Below are 16871 nucleotides of genomic sequence, written 5' to 3'. Positions count from 1 at the left end.
CCTATGCGGAACCTCTAACGAATTGGTAAATGCGGGAATGTGTGTGTACGTGTAGTGAAACCTGACGTGAAGTTTGTTTCTGTGTAATGCTTGCTATGTGTAGTGCTGCCATCTGTCACCAGTTTTTCTAACTATGAGTGAAGTGTAAAGATTGAATAATTAATCGTTGTAGGCCTGTTGCTCTCTGTGGCGAGACTTTTTAATGGGGAGATCGGCTCGCATTTGCGCCTCGAAGTTGGGAACCACAGGAAACCAACTTCAGCCGACCACTCACCTTCTAACTGCGATATTTGCTGAGATATTTTAATCCAAAAACCAGTGAAAAGGTGGGAAAGAGTGGCTTAAGAGCTACGGACAAGCTTATTACGCCGTTCTTTTCCACCTTTTTTTCTGTTTTTTGAATTAACATATCTCAGTGAATGGGACCGTATAAAAAATTAGATTTTTTTTTTATTTTGTGGCACGTATTTTCATTCTCGATACTGATACAGAGTCATTCTTAATTCTTAAACACATTTTGAGTATTTTTTTAAATTGGAATCACACGTCTACGACGAACGGTTGATAAGACAAAGGCCGAATTTAAGGACTTACAGGGCACCCTGTATATTAAGGATTTTTGATTAATATATATCAGATCAAATATCAGAATCAAATATATTCCTCACATACATTATGGGGAAAAATTTAATTATCGATTATTATATACATTCATAACTCTATATAATGTTTTATTTCAACAGGTATGTCCGTCAGGTTTTGTAGAAGAAGATACGTTCAGGCTGATATTCTCACAATTCTTCCCATATGGAAGTAAGTATATGATTTTACTTTCATTATTATCATAAAATGTTTTCGTTCATTATCGTCATGATGATATTTTCCTTCTTTATTCTCATGATTTTATCTTTCTTTATCATCATCATTTTATCGATCATTATCATCATGATTTTATCGTTCATCACCATCATGATTTTATCGTTCATCACCATCATGATTTTATTATTCATTATTATCATGATTTTATCGTTCATTATCATCATGATTTTACCATTTTTTATCATCTCATGATTTCTCAAATTCATTATCATCATGATTTTACCATTTTTTATCATCTCATGATTTCTCAAATTCATCACCATTATGATTTTATCGTTCATTATCATCATGATTTTACCATTTTTTATCATCTCATGATTTCTCAAATTCATTATCATCATGATTTTACCATTTTTTATCATCTCATGATTTCTCAAATTCATCACCATTATGATTTTATCGTTCATTATCATCATGGTTTTACCATTTTTTATCATCTCATGATTTCTCAAATTCATCACCTCATGATTTCTCAAATTCATCACCATCATGATTTTATCATTCACTATCATCATGATTTTTATCAATCACTATTATGATTTTATCATTCACTATCATCATGATTTTTATCAATCACTATTATGATTTTATCATTCACTATCATCATGATTTTTATCAATCACTATTATGATTTTATCATTCACTATCATCATGATTTTACCATTCGTTATAATCATGATTTTATCATTCGCTATCATCATTATATCAAAAATTTCACTGTCATCATGATTTTGTCATGCATTACCATCATGATTTTGTCATGCATTACCATCATAATATTACGCAAGTCTTGTATTATGCATCCAATTTAATGATTTATATTGAATTTGCCATATATTCTTACCATATATTGCCATATATTCTAAAATATAACAGGAACTAGGATAATCTGGTTCGGTTATCCAATTAGCAAGACTTATCTCTGCATACAGATTTCATATGTTAGGTTCTTGAAACGTATTACGAATATCGCTTAGTAGTTTGTACACAAGAATATATATGCTCGTCAGTTCAAAATACTCTCGCATTTTTTTCCCGTCGTGGACTAAATTAAATTATTTATATGACTATCATGTTCGATGTAGAAGTTTTCTAATTAGTAATAAGGGAATATGTAGCATTTGAGTCTGTTATAACTTGGAAACTTCCCTGAATTATTACATCATTAACAGTTTTTGGTAGAATCGGAATGTATGAAATAGCTGCACACGAAATTAGAGGTGGGAGAACCTAATTCAAGCCGAGTCCAGTCTCTAATTGGGTGTCGATGCATTTCTAATTTTTTTTTTCTCTCTCTCTCTCTCTCTCGTATCCTCCAAATGCGTGTTACCCTTGAATTGAAGTTTGCATGATGATGATGATGATGGTGGTGATGATGCCTTCCTTACTCGGGAATTGAAGTTAATTAAGTTAATGGAATTTTGTTCAGCTTAATCATCGCACTGTTCGTTGCCTCGTTTTTCCCCTCAAGAAGGTTCCAATGGAACTTAAGAGCTCGAGAGCTCTGCCGCCGTGCACAAGCACGCAAACTTTCAACAGCCCATCAGAAGAAAGCAATAAATTCCCGTGTTTCCGAAAATCTTTTTTGGATCGAGGAAATGAATGCATTAGGCCCATGGAAAAGTTTCCTGCGCCGCTGCCGAATACGTGAGGGCACGTTTTACTTTCATTAACGAAAACATGTTATTTAATTATTTTTAGTATTCTATGAAAGATGTGTATGGGATCCCAGAACTTATCGAAAGTTGTTACTGTAAGAAAAAGCTTGTCCTTCAAAAAAAAAATTCGATTATAAAAAAATATAAAAGAAGAATCTACGGGCACACCCTGTGGATACGTCTCAATCGGAAGCTCTTACATTCTTGTTCGATAAGATTTTCAAATTATTTTTCGTTCAAAAGTTCTTCGATTTTTTTTAATATGGTTTCATAGGAGAATGTTCCGCTCGCTTTCAAAGTTTTACGATCGTTGTGACTCAAAATGATTTCTAATAAAAAGAATCCACGCTGTTCATGAATATCTAACTGTAATTATCCCATTTCCTTAACATTAAGAATAGATGTGCATAATTTCGTTATTGACAAATTCTTGAAATTTCCCAAAATTCATGAATCTCCCTTATCAAATGAAATAAAAATAATATTATGTGCAATAAATAAATTTTCATAAGTAACTTTAATATAATTTTTACTCAGATAGATTTCTCCAATGACGGTATGAATAAAAACCTTCTCGGGGGAGAAACATGATCGTTGATTTTAGATGTATAACATGTATTACGACTTTAATAGCATATAAGATAATATTTATTTCACAATAAAAATATTAGGAGATCACATCTCATAAAATATTTATTTCAACAGTTTTACGGCATGATACAAATAAAAAATGAAGGTAATTACATGAACAACAAAGAAGCACTGTTGCGTACTGCAGCAGAGCCTCATGGAAAGAAATCAACTGAATTATACAGCACATTTGTCACTCGGGACTAAACCCTGTTTTTGACAATATCACTATACAGTATAGGATCACCACGACCTAACATATCCGATGTCTATTTTAAATAAAAAAATAGCTGATGATATTAACAACTTTCTTATGAATCATTTGATATGCAGAGTTTACATAATTAAAATTCCCTTTATCTGAGTTGTTTACAGCCTTAATTACCCATAAAAAATAGGAAACTTCAGGAATCTTAACGAAGAACAGAGGAGAATGTTTGAAACCACTTGACGGATTGAAAATCTCCACGTAGCTTTTTTGCGTGGATTCCGTATTCGTAAAAGAGTTTCACCAGCAAAGCACGTTCTTGTAAATTCACGTACTTTTCAGTGAAGAAATAGAAATGGAAGTGATCCCGCGCTCTGGAAATTTTTGCATACTCTGCCATGAACAGTGAACAGTTTTTTTGCAAAAAAATTAGCACGTGTACTACGATTCGTGTACGAAACACCCTGTAGAAGTCAATGTCGAACCAATTTTGTTTTGCTCTGAATTTTTTTTTAATCGTTTTCATTAAGACATTGCCAAATTTTCATAGTTTTCTCATGAATAGTAATAAAATACTGTCCATGAATACTGTAGACAGCTCGAAACAGGGGAACTTTAATTATACACATCTTGTATTTCAACAACTGCATTTTATAGAGAACTCCAAGTCATTAACATAAAAATCTCACGTAAATTATCATAACTAGATGCTTGGCAATAAAAATTCATTGGGTCATTATTCTTTTTGCATACATTTTTGTGTCCATTAAATCGTTAATGGGGACCTTAATTTAGAAACTTGAGATATGCTGTAATAGGTGACAGTAATGAACTCATTTTAGGTAACTGTAATTAGGATAAGGTTGCTCACTATTAGCACACATGCTTCTTACTTCCATTTTGAAGCACCTGTTATTGCTGATGTGCGGTCATGTGGGTATCGTTCTGCGCTCTCATCGTGAGGATACGGGTTCGAATCCCGTTGACGCACAGTGATGGTCGGCTGAAGTTTCCGTTAGGCGGTTTTCCAATTTCGAGGCGTGAATGCGATCTGGTCTCCAATTTAAAAAAGTCTCTCCAGAGAAAAGGCAGACCTGCAACACGATACTGACATACCATGAAAATCCAAGCAATCGTCATCTTTACTTCAAAATATGGAAGACAGATGACTACACGAAACAAGCACAATTCTAACAGCATAAATACGCGCGTTAGGGATCACATATAAACTCAGAACACACATTCTTCTCATGTACCAATCCGTTATAAATACCGTAGAGGAATGTTTAGAAGTGCGAAGTAGGAGTAGTATCGATTACTAAAGTACCGGTATTCGATTCAGATCAGTATTATTAAGATGTTTATAAGTTGCAACTTGTAAGTATCGACAGTGTGTCCCACAAAGGAGTCTCTAAATTTTAAATTAAATAACTCAGAAACGGTGATCAACAGTGGAATGAAACAAGCGATATATTTATTTTGGAAGCCAAAAAAAGCTGATACGGAAGTTTCAAAATTAGTCACAAATGTTGCCGATGGGTGGCGCTATACACTGTAGTCGCAGTACTGTGTCCGAGAAACGGGCTATAAAATTCCTTTTGCAAGCAGTCGTTGCTATCACATCACAAAAGATTAAAAATATGTACCTTTCGCAGCACAGAAAAGGCGCAAACGAAGAATGAAACTTTCAGTGAACATCTGTGTCTCAACGGCAATGGACGCATATGCCTTAAAGACCAAATCTAAAACCTCGCTCAGTATTGCAGGATTGTTCCGAAAAAAAGTGTCCTTCAATTTGCCCCAACAGAAAGGAGACGCAGGAGGTAAGATCGGGTGAGTTTGGAGCCCAATCCATACCTGCTCCAATAAATGTTTAGTTCAATGCAATGAACTCAATTCCCGAAGTGTTCGCCAAGAAAGACAAAAACTGTCATGGTACGGTGTGGTTGATCCAATGGCCCCCATCTTGCACACACCACGTAGTGCCCCGTCGATTTTCTAACCCAGGTGACAAATTGTTTTGAAACTGCAAGGTACCGTTCAGTAGTGATCGTTTTCGCCATATTAGTGCTGCGAAAGATGCACAGTGATGTGATTGAAACGACTGCTTGCAAAGAACATTTTATAGCCTTTTTCTCGGACTCCGTACTGCGACTACAGCTTACAGCAGCACCAGTCGGCAACATTTGTAACTAATTTTGAAGCCTCTGTGTCAGATTTTTACGGCTTTCAAAATAAACATACCACTTATTTTATTCTTATATTGATCATCATTCCCACTATTGTTTCATTTTAAAATCAGGGAGGCCTTAATAGGACACCCTGTATGTTAGTTGGCAAAACATTACTAGCACATCATGAATTATTGAAGCAAATATTAAACATACATTAAAATTGAAACGTATAAAAACTTTATTTTTCATTATCTACTATATAAAAAAAGGAAAGAAATAGGAATCCAATTTGGTTTCATTTTGAGTAGTTCTTTTATTTCTATCAATTGCGATTCAATAATTTGCCACCGAACACTGAATGGCGGTAGCAACGTTTGACACTTATCACAATAAAGCTTTAATATAATTCCTGTTTTTATAAAAGAAAAAGAAACTCCATGATTTTGATCATGAGAAATAGAATGGAAAAGATGAAATTTTTCTTTCCTCGCATCGTTAAATGTGAAAATTCCCTCGAAATTACAGTTCAACAAGATGTGGTTAGAGCCTCGAAGAACTAACTGTATACGAATAAAATTGAAAATTGTTTGTCAATCACACAGAAGATGGATGAAGGGAAGTCCTCCGATTTCAATTCCGCATACCGAAATCGATTCTGTACTATTCAGTTTCTTAAAAATGCAGTGGGAAAAAAAATAAACAAAAAAACTCTTATGTATATATAGAAGAGTGTTTTCTGAAATGTAGATAGGCAGCCGATGAATTATTAATGCGGCATTGAACCTAAGTAATTTCGATGCTGGCAAAACATCTGGAGAACGAAAGAAAATTGGAAAGATAAGTGAGAAATAAATTCAGATTTCCCGATAAGTACGGGATTTCATCACTTGAAGAGAGAAATAGAGAAACTTCCAAGAAATACAGAAACGAATCCGCGAACCGAACAGGAAATAGACGAATGAGTTACAACTTGAAAAGAAAACTATCGAAAATTTTTATTTTGGAAATTCTTCGAGCATAAACATGCGCATGTGATAAAATGAATCATCTTAAGATTTCGAATTTGCACTAAACAAACAAAAAGGATTAATCTCGCTACTTATTTTCAACTAGCTAGATAGCTCCACTGTGTAGCTGGTTCCTTCACAAGATAAACTGTAGTATTCTGTAGAATAGATTTCTTTTTCTCGCGTGATTGAAGTGGAATTTCATTGATTTCACGCATCATTAGATGTAGGCATTTTCGAAGGACGTAGGTATCCAGTCATGAGAAAGACTGTTTCCCTTTTTGGTGAAACTGACTGCAAAAAAAGGTAGCAGCAATCCATTAAGGTATTTCTTTTTTATATGTTGGAATAAGAACAAACATCAATTTCAATGGTTGCGTGATTAACTTGTTCAAGAAAAATAATATATTACATATAATGTTAACATGGAATAACTGCAACACACGGTTTTCAAATCACAAATAGCAATCTAGTAAATTCATAATCTCTTATAGATTTTTTTTTTTTGATAAACTTAATTTCTTGCCTTTGATTTATGGATTACACCTAAAAAAACGTCTGATTCTGTTAGTTTGGATTATAGACAACACAGACAGCAGGTAACACGAACAGTAAGTGTTCGTTTTATATCTGCTGCTCCTTTTTCTGAGAATTGGTAATGAAAATTTTTAATAATTATTTTTTTTCAATTATCAACAACTTTTAAATAATTGACAATTTTTTTTAAATGATCAATTTTTTTAAAATAATAATCTGTAAAAAAATAATTAAAAGACAACACATCTTTTTTGTAGTGTTCATATTTCTTCACGTTATATTCATGATCTAAGGCAGATTTTACACTATAAAATTTGTTTCATGAAATATATTTTGTAAAATAACTTTGACAAAGAAATATGATAATGTAATTGATAAAAGACGTACTTTGGCAGTTTCTTGTATCAAACTTAGCCTCCTCGTCTAATATTTGATAAAAAATGTTTGTTGATGCAAGGGTTATAACCAGGAGAGCCTCCGAAATCTTTATAAAAGTTTCGTTAAAGATCTTCGTCAAGTTTGTTTCATATAAGAAGCTTTATACAACTTTTAAAATAGCATAATACCGGCCTACTACTACTTTACCGCATACCGACTCCAGTTATATCGCCATACAGCAATGTACAACAGATCGATTTGGGTTGGAAATGAATGAACCATCTATCGGTCACCTAAGGTTCATAAGGGAAAGAACTTGTTATCCATAATCTACCCCGGGATCGAATTCGCGGACCTCGCAGTACCCTTCATGGTGGTAGAAGAACATCTTACTGCTGCAACACCAGGACGACACGGTCATGATCCGAGACCATGTGACATTTCGCCACTAGTACATTTTGTAGGAAGAATTTTCACCCTTCTAGTTTTAGAATTTACATCCGGAAATTATACGGTAACCGCACTACTTAACCACACATGAATTTCGTACACATTCCCCTAGGAAATTTCTAACGAAAAAAAAAATGCATGTGTGATGTTGCACCCCCCGCTCCACTAAATGACATTATAGCCTATAAGTGAAAATTTTTCAATGCAAAAAAATTAATGAATCTTTCATTAATTTTGACATTTATGTATTTCTTCCTCATGAAGTATCAACTCACTTTATAAACAATATGTCTTACTACAATAAAAATGTTTGGACATTCTTAAAAGTTAGTTTCATATGGACCGCTATGAAGAAGAGTACAAAATGAATTATCAAAGTATTTCTATTTATTTGTTACCTTTTTCGATACGTTTCCAGGAAACGTAAACGTTCTACCGAAGGATCGATAACATTTCTCTCGGAACCGGATGTACAGTACTTCGGCACGGAAGTTCCGCAACTGATAATTCGGGGGGGTTGAAGAATTACTATACCATACTTAGATAGCAGCAAAGTTTTGGCATTAGACCCTATGTCTTTGTTCCATATCAACAGAATGTATAAAGCAACAGGGATTCGAAATTTTGTTTTCTTTATGTATTCCGTAAACTTGTTGTTGATGTTCTTTTTTATATGTATTACTTCCCTATCCATCATGTGATTCAAAATTTCAAGAAAGATACGAACAACGAAAAAAAAAAATTTTATACATAAATAAAACATATAAATAAAAAAAATTATTTAAATTTTGAAATATATCCGTAGAATGGAACCACACATGATTATATTCATAATTTTTCCACTATTCTCACATCATCTGAAATATAGTTTTATTTTCACGAGATATCAGGTGATGCGTGAATTTTTATTCATACAATCTATAAATATTCATTTAAAGAAATTTCACATTTTCGCACCCTTCTTTTTATGTGGCACACTTTTCAGACATTTTTCCTTTTCCTTGGATATTTTATTCATTGCTTGAGAAACTTGAATCAATTGCAACAAGTTTAATATGACGTGACAGAAATATTCTAGAATATATTGTCGTTACTATATGTATATATATGAATGAGGACATTTTCGAAAATCTATGTAATACATTGTTGTTACGGTAAAATACTTGTAACATAATTTTGCTACTTTGAGATTAGATCGCAAAAAAAAAGAAAATGAATGAGAGACGTCCCCCTTAAACTAGAAATTCACCAATACAGTCTATTTGTTGGTCCTTTTTTATCTGAATGAATAAATTAGTCGTAGGGATTCAAACGTGCACTGTTTTTTCAAAATAGGCTATCGACAGAGATTCAAAATGAATACCTAAAATATGAATTACCTTTTACAAAAATAGTGTCATCAATTCATATAAAGTCGTTTTTTCGTGAAGCATATGAATAAAAACTATTTCACACCAAAATTTCAGGTCTGAGTTTCTAAATAACATCAAGAAATTTTATGGTTGAAACATGAAGAGCTAAAGTAAAGTCAAAAACTTTGTGCTGTCAAAACATTTGTTTCGTCGAACTATTGACTAAGAAATACTTACCTTAAACGTACTATACTGATAACAAAGTACATGCTAATACTAAGGAATACTGAATCTACGATTATTTTGAGTTACCAAGTCAAATAAACTTGAAGAAACTTTCATATACAATAGAAGACGTCTTTTTCAAAAATTTAGAACACCCCAGAAATTTACGAGAATAGTGCATGTTTCACTATGTTTGACTACGTGTAAGAAGCTATATCAATGCTACAGCAATTCACATAGGCAAAATCTTGATGGCGAATGGAATTTCCATCTCCATATAAGTCGTCGACTTCTAGAATCAAAAGGTAGAGAGCCTAACGCACACCTCCATCCAGAGAAGTCTTCTGATTCCTTGGTCTTTATTTTTTTTGGTTCCAGCAACTGAAGACTTCGTTTGAACATGAAAAGCGCAGATTGGATCAAGAATTCAGCAATGTCCATCAAATATCATCGATAATTCAGTGGTTTCGTGATACCTGATGATTGTACCTAATACTGATCCAACAAAATCATTGTGGAGTCATGCTAAAAAAAAGTAATCAATTGCAAACCAGCTGCTATCAGCTCTAATATAGTGACGATGGGATTCATGATCGAAGTTCAATTCAGATCTGTGTTGGAGACTTATCAAGTGAATGTCTTGATGCATAAAATTCATGGCCAAAAATGGCCATAGTACAATGCATTAGTACGATATCAGCACGCGTTTCCTCATACTGCCCTACCAAATGCACATGCAATTTTGCGGTTGCAGAAATATGCCGTTTTTCTACCCGCATATTCTGGGTTTACATGCATAACGAGGAAAGACATAAAACATTAATTCGATCAAGTTGATGCAAATTTGCATGAAAATGTTCATGTAATTACCCATTATAAGTCAGTTCTAAGTTTTGAAAAAACGAGGGAGAAAAAGTAAATTGATAGATTGTTACTTTAAGAAACATCCAATCTACTTTATGCAAATGTTTTGTGGTCAATATGCTCAAGAGAAGTACCTCTTAGAAGATGAAAATACGATTTATAACATACCCTTAATTTGGGCTCTCCAGCTTGAGCATTACATGAACTGCTCTTGTAAATTTCTGCGTTGTTCCAATTTTTTGAAAAGGACGTGTATAATCATAAAAAATTAAATACTCATAAATTTCACGAGTCCATGAAGAATGCAGGCGAGGCACAATGAATAGCTAAAATGCTGATTTAGCTTTTATAAAAATAATTTATTTATAAATTAGTCCATATCATCAAGCATATACGTAAGAAATATACTTCATGTACTCATTCCATCACAACTGCACATACAAAGCACGAGAATTCCTGGTTGAAGCATATAAAGATACCGTAAAGTCAAAACATTTGTTTCGTTGAAGAAGTAATTAGTTTTTTACATTGTGCGTTACCAAGTCGAATAAACTTGAAGAAACTTTCATATGTAGTAAGAAATTAAATACAAACTGATTGCTGCGGCCACCAGGGTGTAAATATATATACGAAAAGATATTTATATGTATCCAGCGAGGCACAATGAATGGCTGAAATGCCAAATTAGCTTTTTTTATAAAATAGTGTCATTCATATCCATAAGTTATGCAGTTTTTATCAAGCACATTGGTAAAAAATATTTCACACCAAAATTTCAAGTTGGAGTTTTTAATTAACACGCGAATTCTATAGGTCATACAGATATGAAACAAGAAAATTTCGGGCTGAAACATATGAAAATATCGTAAAGTCAAAACTCTTGCACTGTCAAAACATTTGTTTCGTCGACTTATTGTCTAAGAAATAATGAATCTGCGATTATTGTGCGTTACCAAGTCAAATAAACTCGAAGAAATTTTCATTGCAGCATAATTCCAAGAAATTAAAGATACGTCAACGAAGATATTGAATATGCACGCGTGCTTCCCCTAGCCAGAGAATTTTCGAATAATAATTTTTGCCCCAATTCACACTTCGCAATTTCCCACTCGGAAATCGACTTGTAGCAATCATTACGAAGCCGGAGAACAATCTTCATAGCAATGTAGAAGTGTCAAGGAACAAGAACTAGAAAACAAAAGATATCTCCTTGTATTAAAAACCAATACTTCCCTGTAAGAGAAGAAATTCCACGTACAGTTATGGTTTTTTTTCTTTGTTTTTCCACGAGATGAGCTTGACTGTGGTTATTATTGCGTTTTGACACGAAAACTCATATTGATCATGAAGCTTCTTTGCGAGGCAGAACCTCTCTTTCTCCTCTCTCAATTAGGAAATGAGTTACTATATTGCAATAGGTCAACACATAAAACACTTCTTCCCTGCAGTACACGTGTGATAAGTTATTGAAGAGAAAGATAGATAAGATATATATATATTTTTTCCATACTCTTTATATCATAAAAAATTCCCACTTGGGCTGTAACTTCTTTTCCGGAACTGTCTAAATACTTGCTGAAAAAAAGTTATATGTTTACAACACGGCTGCTGAGATATTATTATTTTCTAAGAAATTTCTAATGAGCAATGGGAATTTAAATATTCATGAAAGTCATAAAATTTCAGCCTCGGAGTGCTACATTACTTCATTGGAGGACGAGTGTTACATGAAGATATTAAAAAAAATAATCAACAATGTCCGCATAAAGATACTCATATATTGATAAAATAAGAAGAAAAAATTTCTTGCAAGTATTTAAAATTATATACACTATAAAGGAAAAAATATTCACACACACAGGCAAGAAAAAGATTTCGATTTCTAAATTCTCGCTGAAAATAATTATGTTTGAATAATGTCAACTTTTTTATCTCTTAACTGTAATAAAGAACTTAATATGAAGATAATTACAGGGTAGAATGTTAATTTGGAAATAATAAATATTTAATTCCAGGTGGGGAAAATATATTAGTAAATGCATCAGGAAAATTATCTCTGATAATTCATATTGTCTAACAGAGAGAGAGAGTTAATGCTGTAAATCAGTTCTCAACCTGGGGCCCATAAGGCTCCCTAGCGATCTTGAGATATTCTTTGGGGCAAATGGGTGGAAATCAAGCGGGAGTAAGAACCATGGCACGTTATTACTCTCTGAGTGATTTTGACGAGTATCCCGCCTTATAAGAACCTCTTATTTTAGCATGAACATCCTATATTTATAAATAGCAAATTTAATGTCTCAATTAAACACTTTTCCTTATACCCCTTCCATTGCACCTATTGAAAATCTATATGAAAATCTACTATGTCGCACCTATTGAAAATCTACTATGTCGCACCTATTGAAAATCTACCATGTCGCGGAAAGGGTCGTCGCAGAGAATAGGAGATTCCTTAGGTGGCCCGCAGAGATAGCTGACTGTGTAGAAAATATTAGTGAAGAAATAAAGCTCTCAAGTGAAATATATTTCACTGTATATTCAATATATTCTACGTATTTTGTGGAAAATGTTGCCGATGCGTGGTCATGTGGTCATAGTAATAGTGGTAGACTTGCATTGCGAAGAAACGGATTCGAACCCTACTGATGGCACAGTAGATGGTCCGATGAAGTTGGTTTTCTGTGGTTCTCATTTTTGAGGCTGTGCTAATGCGAGCCGTTCTCCCCGTTGGAAAGTCTCGTCATAGTGAGCAACAGGCCTACAACGGTACAAACATTCAATCATTAAACTTGATTCGTGGTTTGAAAAATAGATGGCAGCACTGAACATTCACGCGTAACATTCGCATTCAGACCGTTAGATACATATGTGCACATCCGTTGCAACTCATTCGGTAGTAAATTGCCCATGGCGATAGACTGAAGTTGTGCTTGGTTTGAAAGAAAGAAGAGAGAAAATACGCGCGTGCGTGTGGTATATATTGCGAGAAAGTGGGACTGCTTTCAGAATCAAAAGAAAAACTGTCCATTTAATCACTACCATCTTGACATGGCCCAATTCAGGTGCAGCCTGAGGCGTCATATCAATGGGGACTTAAATGATGAGATTTGGCCCTGTGTCATTTTCGAGAATAAATATGTAAATACTTTATAAGCTTTCATTTCCAGGGGAGTGTAAGCTTCTTATAAACATTACTTTCCACAGGAGGAGCTACCAAGATTTTGAGAGGGCCCGTAAGGACTGCCCCTTACCCCTCCCCCCCCCCCAAAAAAATAAATCAGTGAGATCTCTCTTTTGGGGAGGTCCAAGAGATTTTTCGTAGTTATAAAATTTGTATTCACTATAAATTTACTAAAAAAATAAGTTCAGTAAATATTGATTGCACGATAAGGTAAGTACTTGATAGTAAGATGAGGGTGTGTGTGGAACCCCCCTGGAAGACAGGGAGCCACGAGCAAAAAATACGGTCCGACGGAGTCCATGAAAGCGAAAATCGGTTAATAAACTGATGTAAATTATTAAGAAAGTGTAAATGTATGCTCGAATTGTTATTGATGCCGAATTCAATTTCTTAAAAAAAATTTACCGGACTTTCTGAACGACACACATCCCCCAACTTATCTCCACAAGGCTATTTGCTAGTATTTTATCCTCTGAAGTTGGGTTGTGTCGAAAGTTCTTTCTCCGACCAGTGAGAGATGATGTGACATCATGCTCTTTTGCAAAATTTATAACTTTTCTTCAGCCTGGACCGGCTAGACAGGGGACTAGAAAGTTTTGAGACTGTGTTGCACAAAACTTTGATCACGTGCACCATCCTTTGCATTCTGGGTGGTCATGGTAATGACAGATCGGGAAGTTTCTTTAACTCAACGTGATGAAACCTACCACAGTCATTCAACGGGAAACGGACGTTATATTGGGAGGTTATTATTTCGAAAATTTAAAAAAGAAATTATTTCCTTGAGAGAACTCCATATTTTTATAGGAAAAAAAAGCTATATTTTTCATTTTGTTAAAATGTAAGTAGTCACAGCGAAAATGCATCAGGCTAGGCGATTAAAAAAACTAATACTAAATTACATGCACGCACTTTATGTACCGAATTCTCCAATATCTAAGTCAAACATACTTAAACCTTTAAACGATTTTTAAAATTTCCGTGATCCGCTTTAGGGGCCATTCAAGTATTACATCAGCATCGAGAAGGGGCGGTGCGGTTTTGGATTTGCTGACTTTGGGTGATGTTGAGAGGTTTGAATGATGATTACGTTATCAACCACCCTTTATGAAAATATGATACATACTTAATGACATTTTAATTTGTGTGTATTTATTCGCTACTGCTCTGAAAAAATTGACCACCAGTCGCGTGGGCATATTGAGCTACAGTCAAGACCAGACACATCAGCAATAATTCCATGAAATTTAATCTATAGAATTAAAGGAAGAAATTACCCTAAATTATTGAAATGCCTGTTTTTAAGTAACCATCTTGACACTGACTGATTAAAATCTGTGGAATTTAGAGAAACCACGGTGAAGACGAGAGCTCAAAATGCTTTGTAATTCAATCTAGAGCTGTGGCAACGGCAATCTATTATTCCACTACAATCTACTACAATCCACTGCATTAATTAATGTTCAAAACTTAAAACACAAGCTTAAAATATAGTGTGCTCACTGTTTAGTTTCTTATCATGCGTGGAAAAAATTATCCCTGTGCATTCATCTTAAAATTCGGAGTGACAGACAGTGGTGGTCGGTCTTACTATGTATATTCTCGAAGGGCGATCCCAATCAGGGGAGTATGCAAGTTCGACCTTTCGGGAGGGGGGGGGGGAGCAAAGGCTTAGGGAGTGGGGCACAATGCATTTCTTAAAGAGATATTTTTTGAGTTATTAGCCTTCATTAACATAAATTGATTATGATAACATAAAGGTGTTTTCTTCCGATACATATTTTTTGAAAATATTATTTTGTTGATCGTCTTGGAGGGGGGGCACAAGCTCCCCCCCCCCTTCCATTTCTACGTATGCCTCTTATTCCAATATGCGGGGGAGATGGGGGGGAAGACAGATCTGACGAAATTTTGCTGATGTGGAAGGGTCACAGTTTCCCTGACTTTTACCGAGAAGGGGGGGGGGGGGGTAAGAAATGGAATCACTAGACATCCTGAAAAATGGTCTCAAGAAGCATATATTTGTTTCTTCCTCAACGAAGTGCTTCCTTCCCCAACACCGAGAATAATTATGAAAAAGCAAGGAGAAAAACACTATCTTTTTCTATTATTTATTTTGTACTCATATTACTTTACTACTTCGAAGGGAAAATAAAATAAAACCATCGTCGTTTTCCATTTGTTATCAAACTTTGAACAAGAGATGACTCCGTCTACTGGCAGTTGATCTCACGGTTCGGGAGAGGATGGAAAACATGTTTTACTGTAGAAAAACACTACGCAGTATCTGAGTTCGGCATTGACGAAATAAAAGGCTTTTGAGGACGCGAGGTAACTCGGAATCACCAAAATATAAAACATCAATTCAGGAGATATATGTCGTCATCACCGCTGTAAAGGTTAAGGCCAGATTTCGTTGATTTCTTTCCAAAAAATAGGCAGGGCCGAGGAGCTGTGTATTGGATTAAATTGTCTCTGTAGGTCGTTATATTGGGTGAAAAGTTGAATGGGACGAACAGAAAAACGATTGGAACTTGTAACGGAACGCTCGCAAATAGCACAGTCGTTATGACGAGTGTCGATTGTATTTGCCACACACACAGAAGATTATTTTAGATTGAATAAATGTCATACGAGTTATGCATCGGTAATTGTTCTAAATGTTTTTAAAAGAGCCAAACACAGAAGATAAATTAAATTTAAAAAAGTCGATGATAACATACTCTATAGCATATGACATTCAAGCAGTATAACAGCTTGATAAATTAGAATAGTATCTTTTCATATAAGAAAAATGTTTCGGAAAATAGTTCAAAATACATTTCAAGGGAAATTCTAAACTACGCATAAAATTCGTATATTTCAAGAAAAAAAAACGGCGTTCTTGTAAATACAAAAAAAAAGAAAAAAGAAGAGAGACACTTTTGGATATTTTTCATATATATACATAAAATTTTTTTCCATAAATTTTGAGATGAAATAGGAAATATCCCAGACACTTTCCTTCGTGACACTCGTATAAATCTGAGGATATTATTACCCTGACTGCCATCTGTGTGAGAGAGATAGAAAAAAAAAGTGTATTTTTAAAAAAAAAAATTGTGTATCTTTTTAGTATTTTTCCGCTCGAAAAACATCTTTTACGTTCATTGCGTTTACGTGTTGCAGCATAATGCGTGTGCCAATGTTGTTGCGACAGTCGCTGTCGTGATTAATGTTCGAGCTGTACGAATATAATTCTAACTAATCCTTTGTCATTTCATTTGATTAGATTTGCGCATTTTCGTCTGCGTGAATGATTAATTACACAACATATTGCATAAAG

The 16871-nt window shown here is 34.3% G+C and overlaps 1 protein-coding gene across 1 annotated transcript in view; it reads left to right on the top strand.

The window, feature by feature from the left end:
* Positions 1–16871, top strand: part of LOC149076263 (Kv channel-interacting protein 4-like) — a 149616-nt gene that overhangs the window by 92433 nt on the left and 40312 nt on the right. Inside the window, exon 2 of the mRNA XM_089243831.1 lies at positions 744–813. Coding sequence (XP_089099957.1) covers positions 744–813 — 70 coding nt within the window. The remainder of the gene's footprint in view (positions 1–743; positions 814–16871) is intronic.

Source organism: Pholcus phalangioides, unplaced genomic scaffold, assembly GCF_987345545.1.
Source record: "Pholcus phalangioides strain wild (caught in Gottingen) unplaced genomic scaffold, Ppha-v1.0 ptg000015l_1, whole genome shotgun sequence".
Classification (NCBI taxonomy): Eukaryota; Metazoa; Arthropoda; class Arachnida; order Araneae; family Pholcidae; genus Pholcus; species Pholcus phalangioides.
Note: the sequence above shows the minus strand (reverse complement) of the source record. Positions and strands in the feature narration are given on the sequence as shown.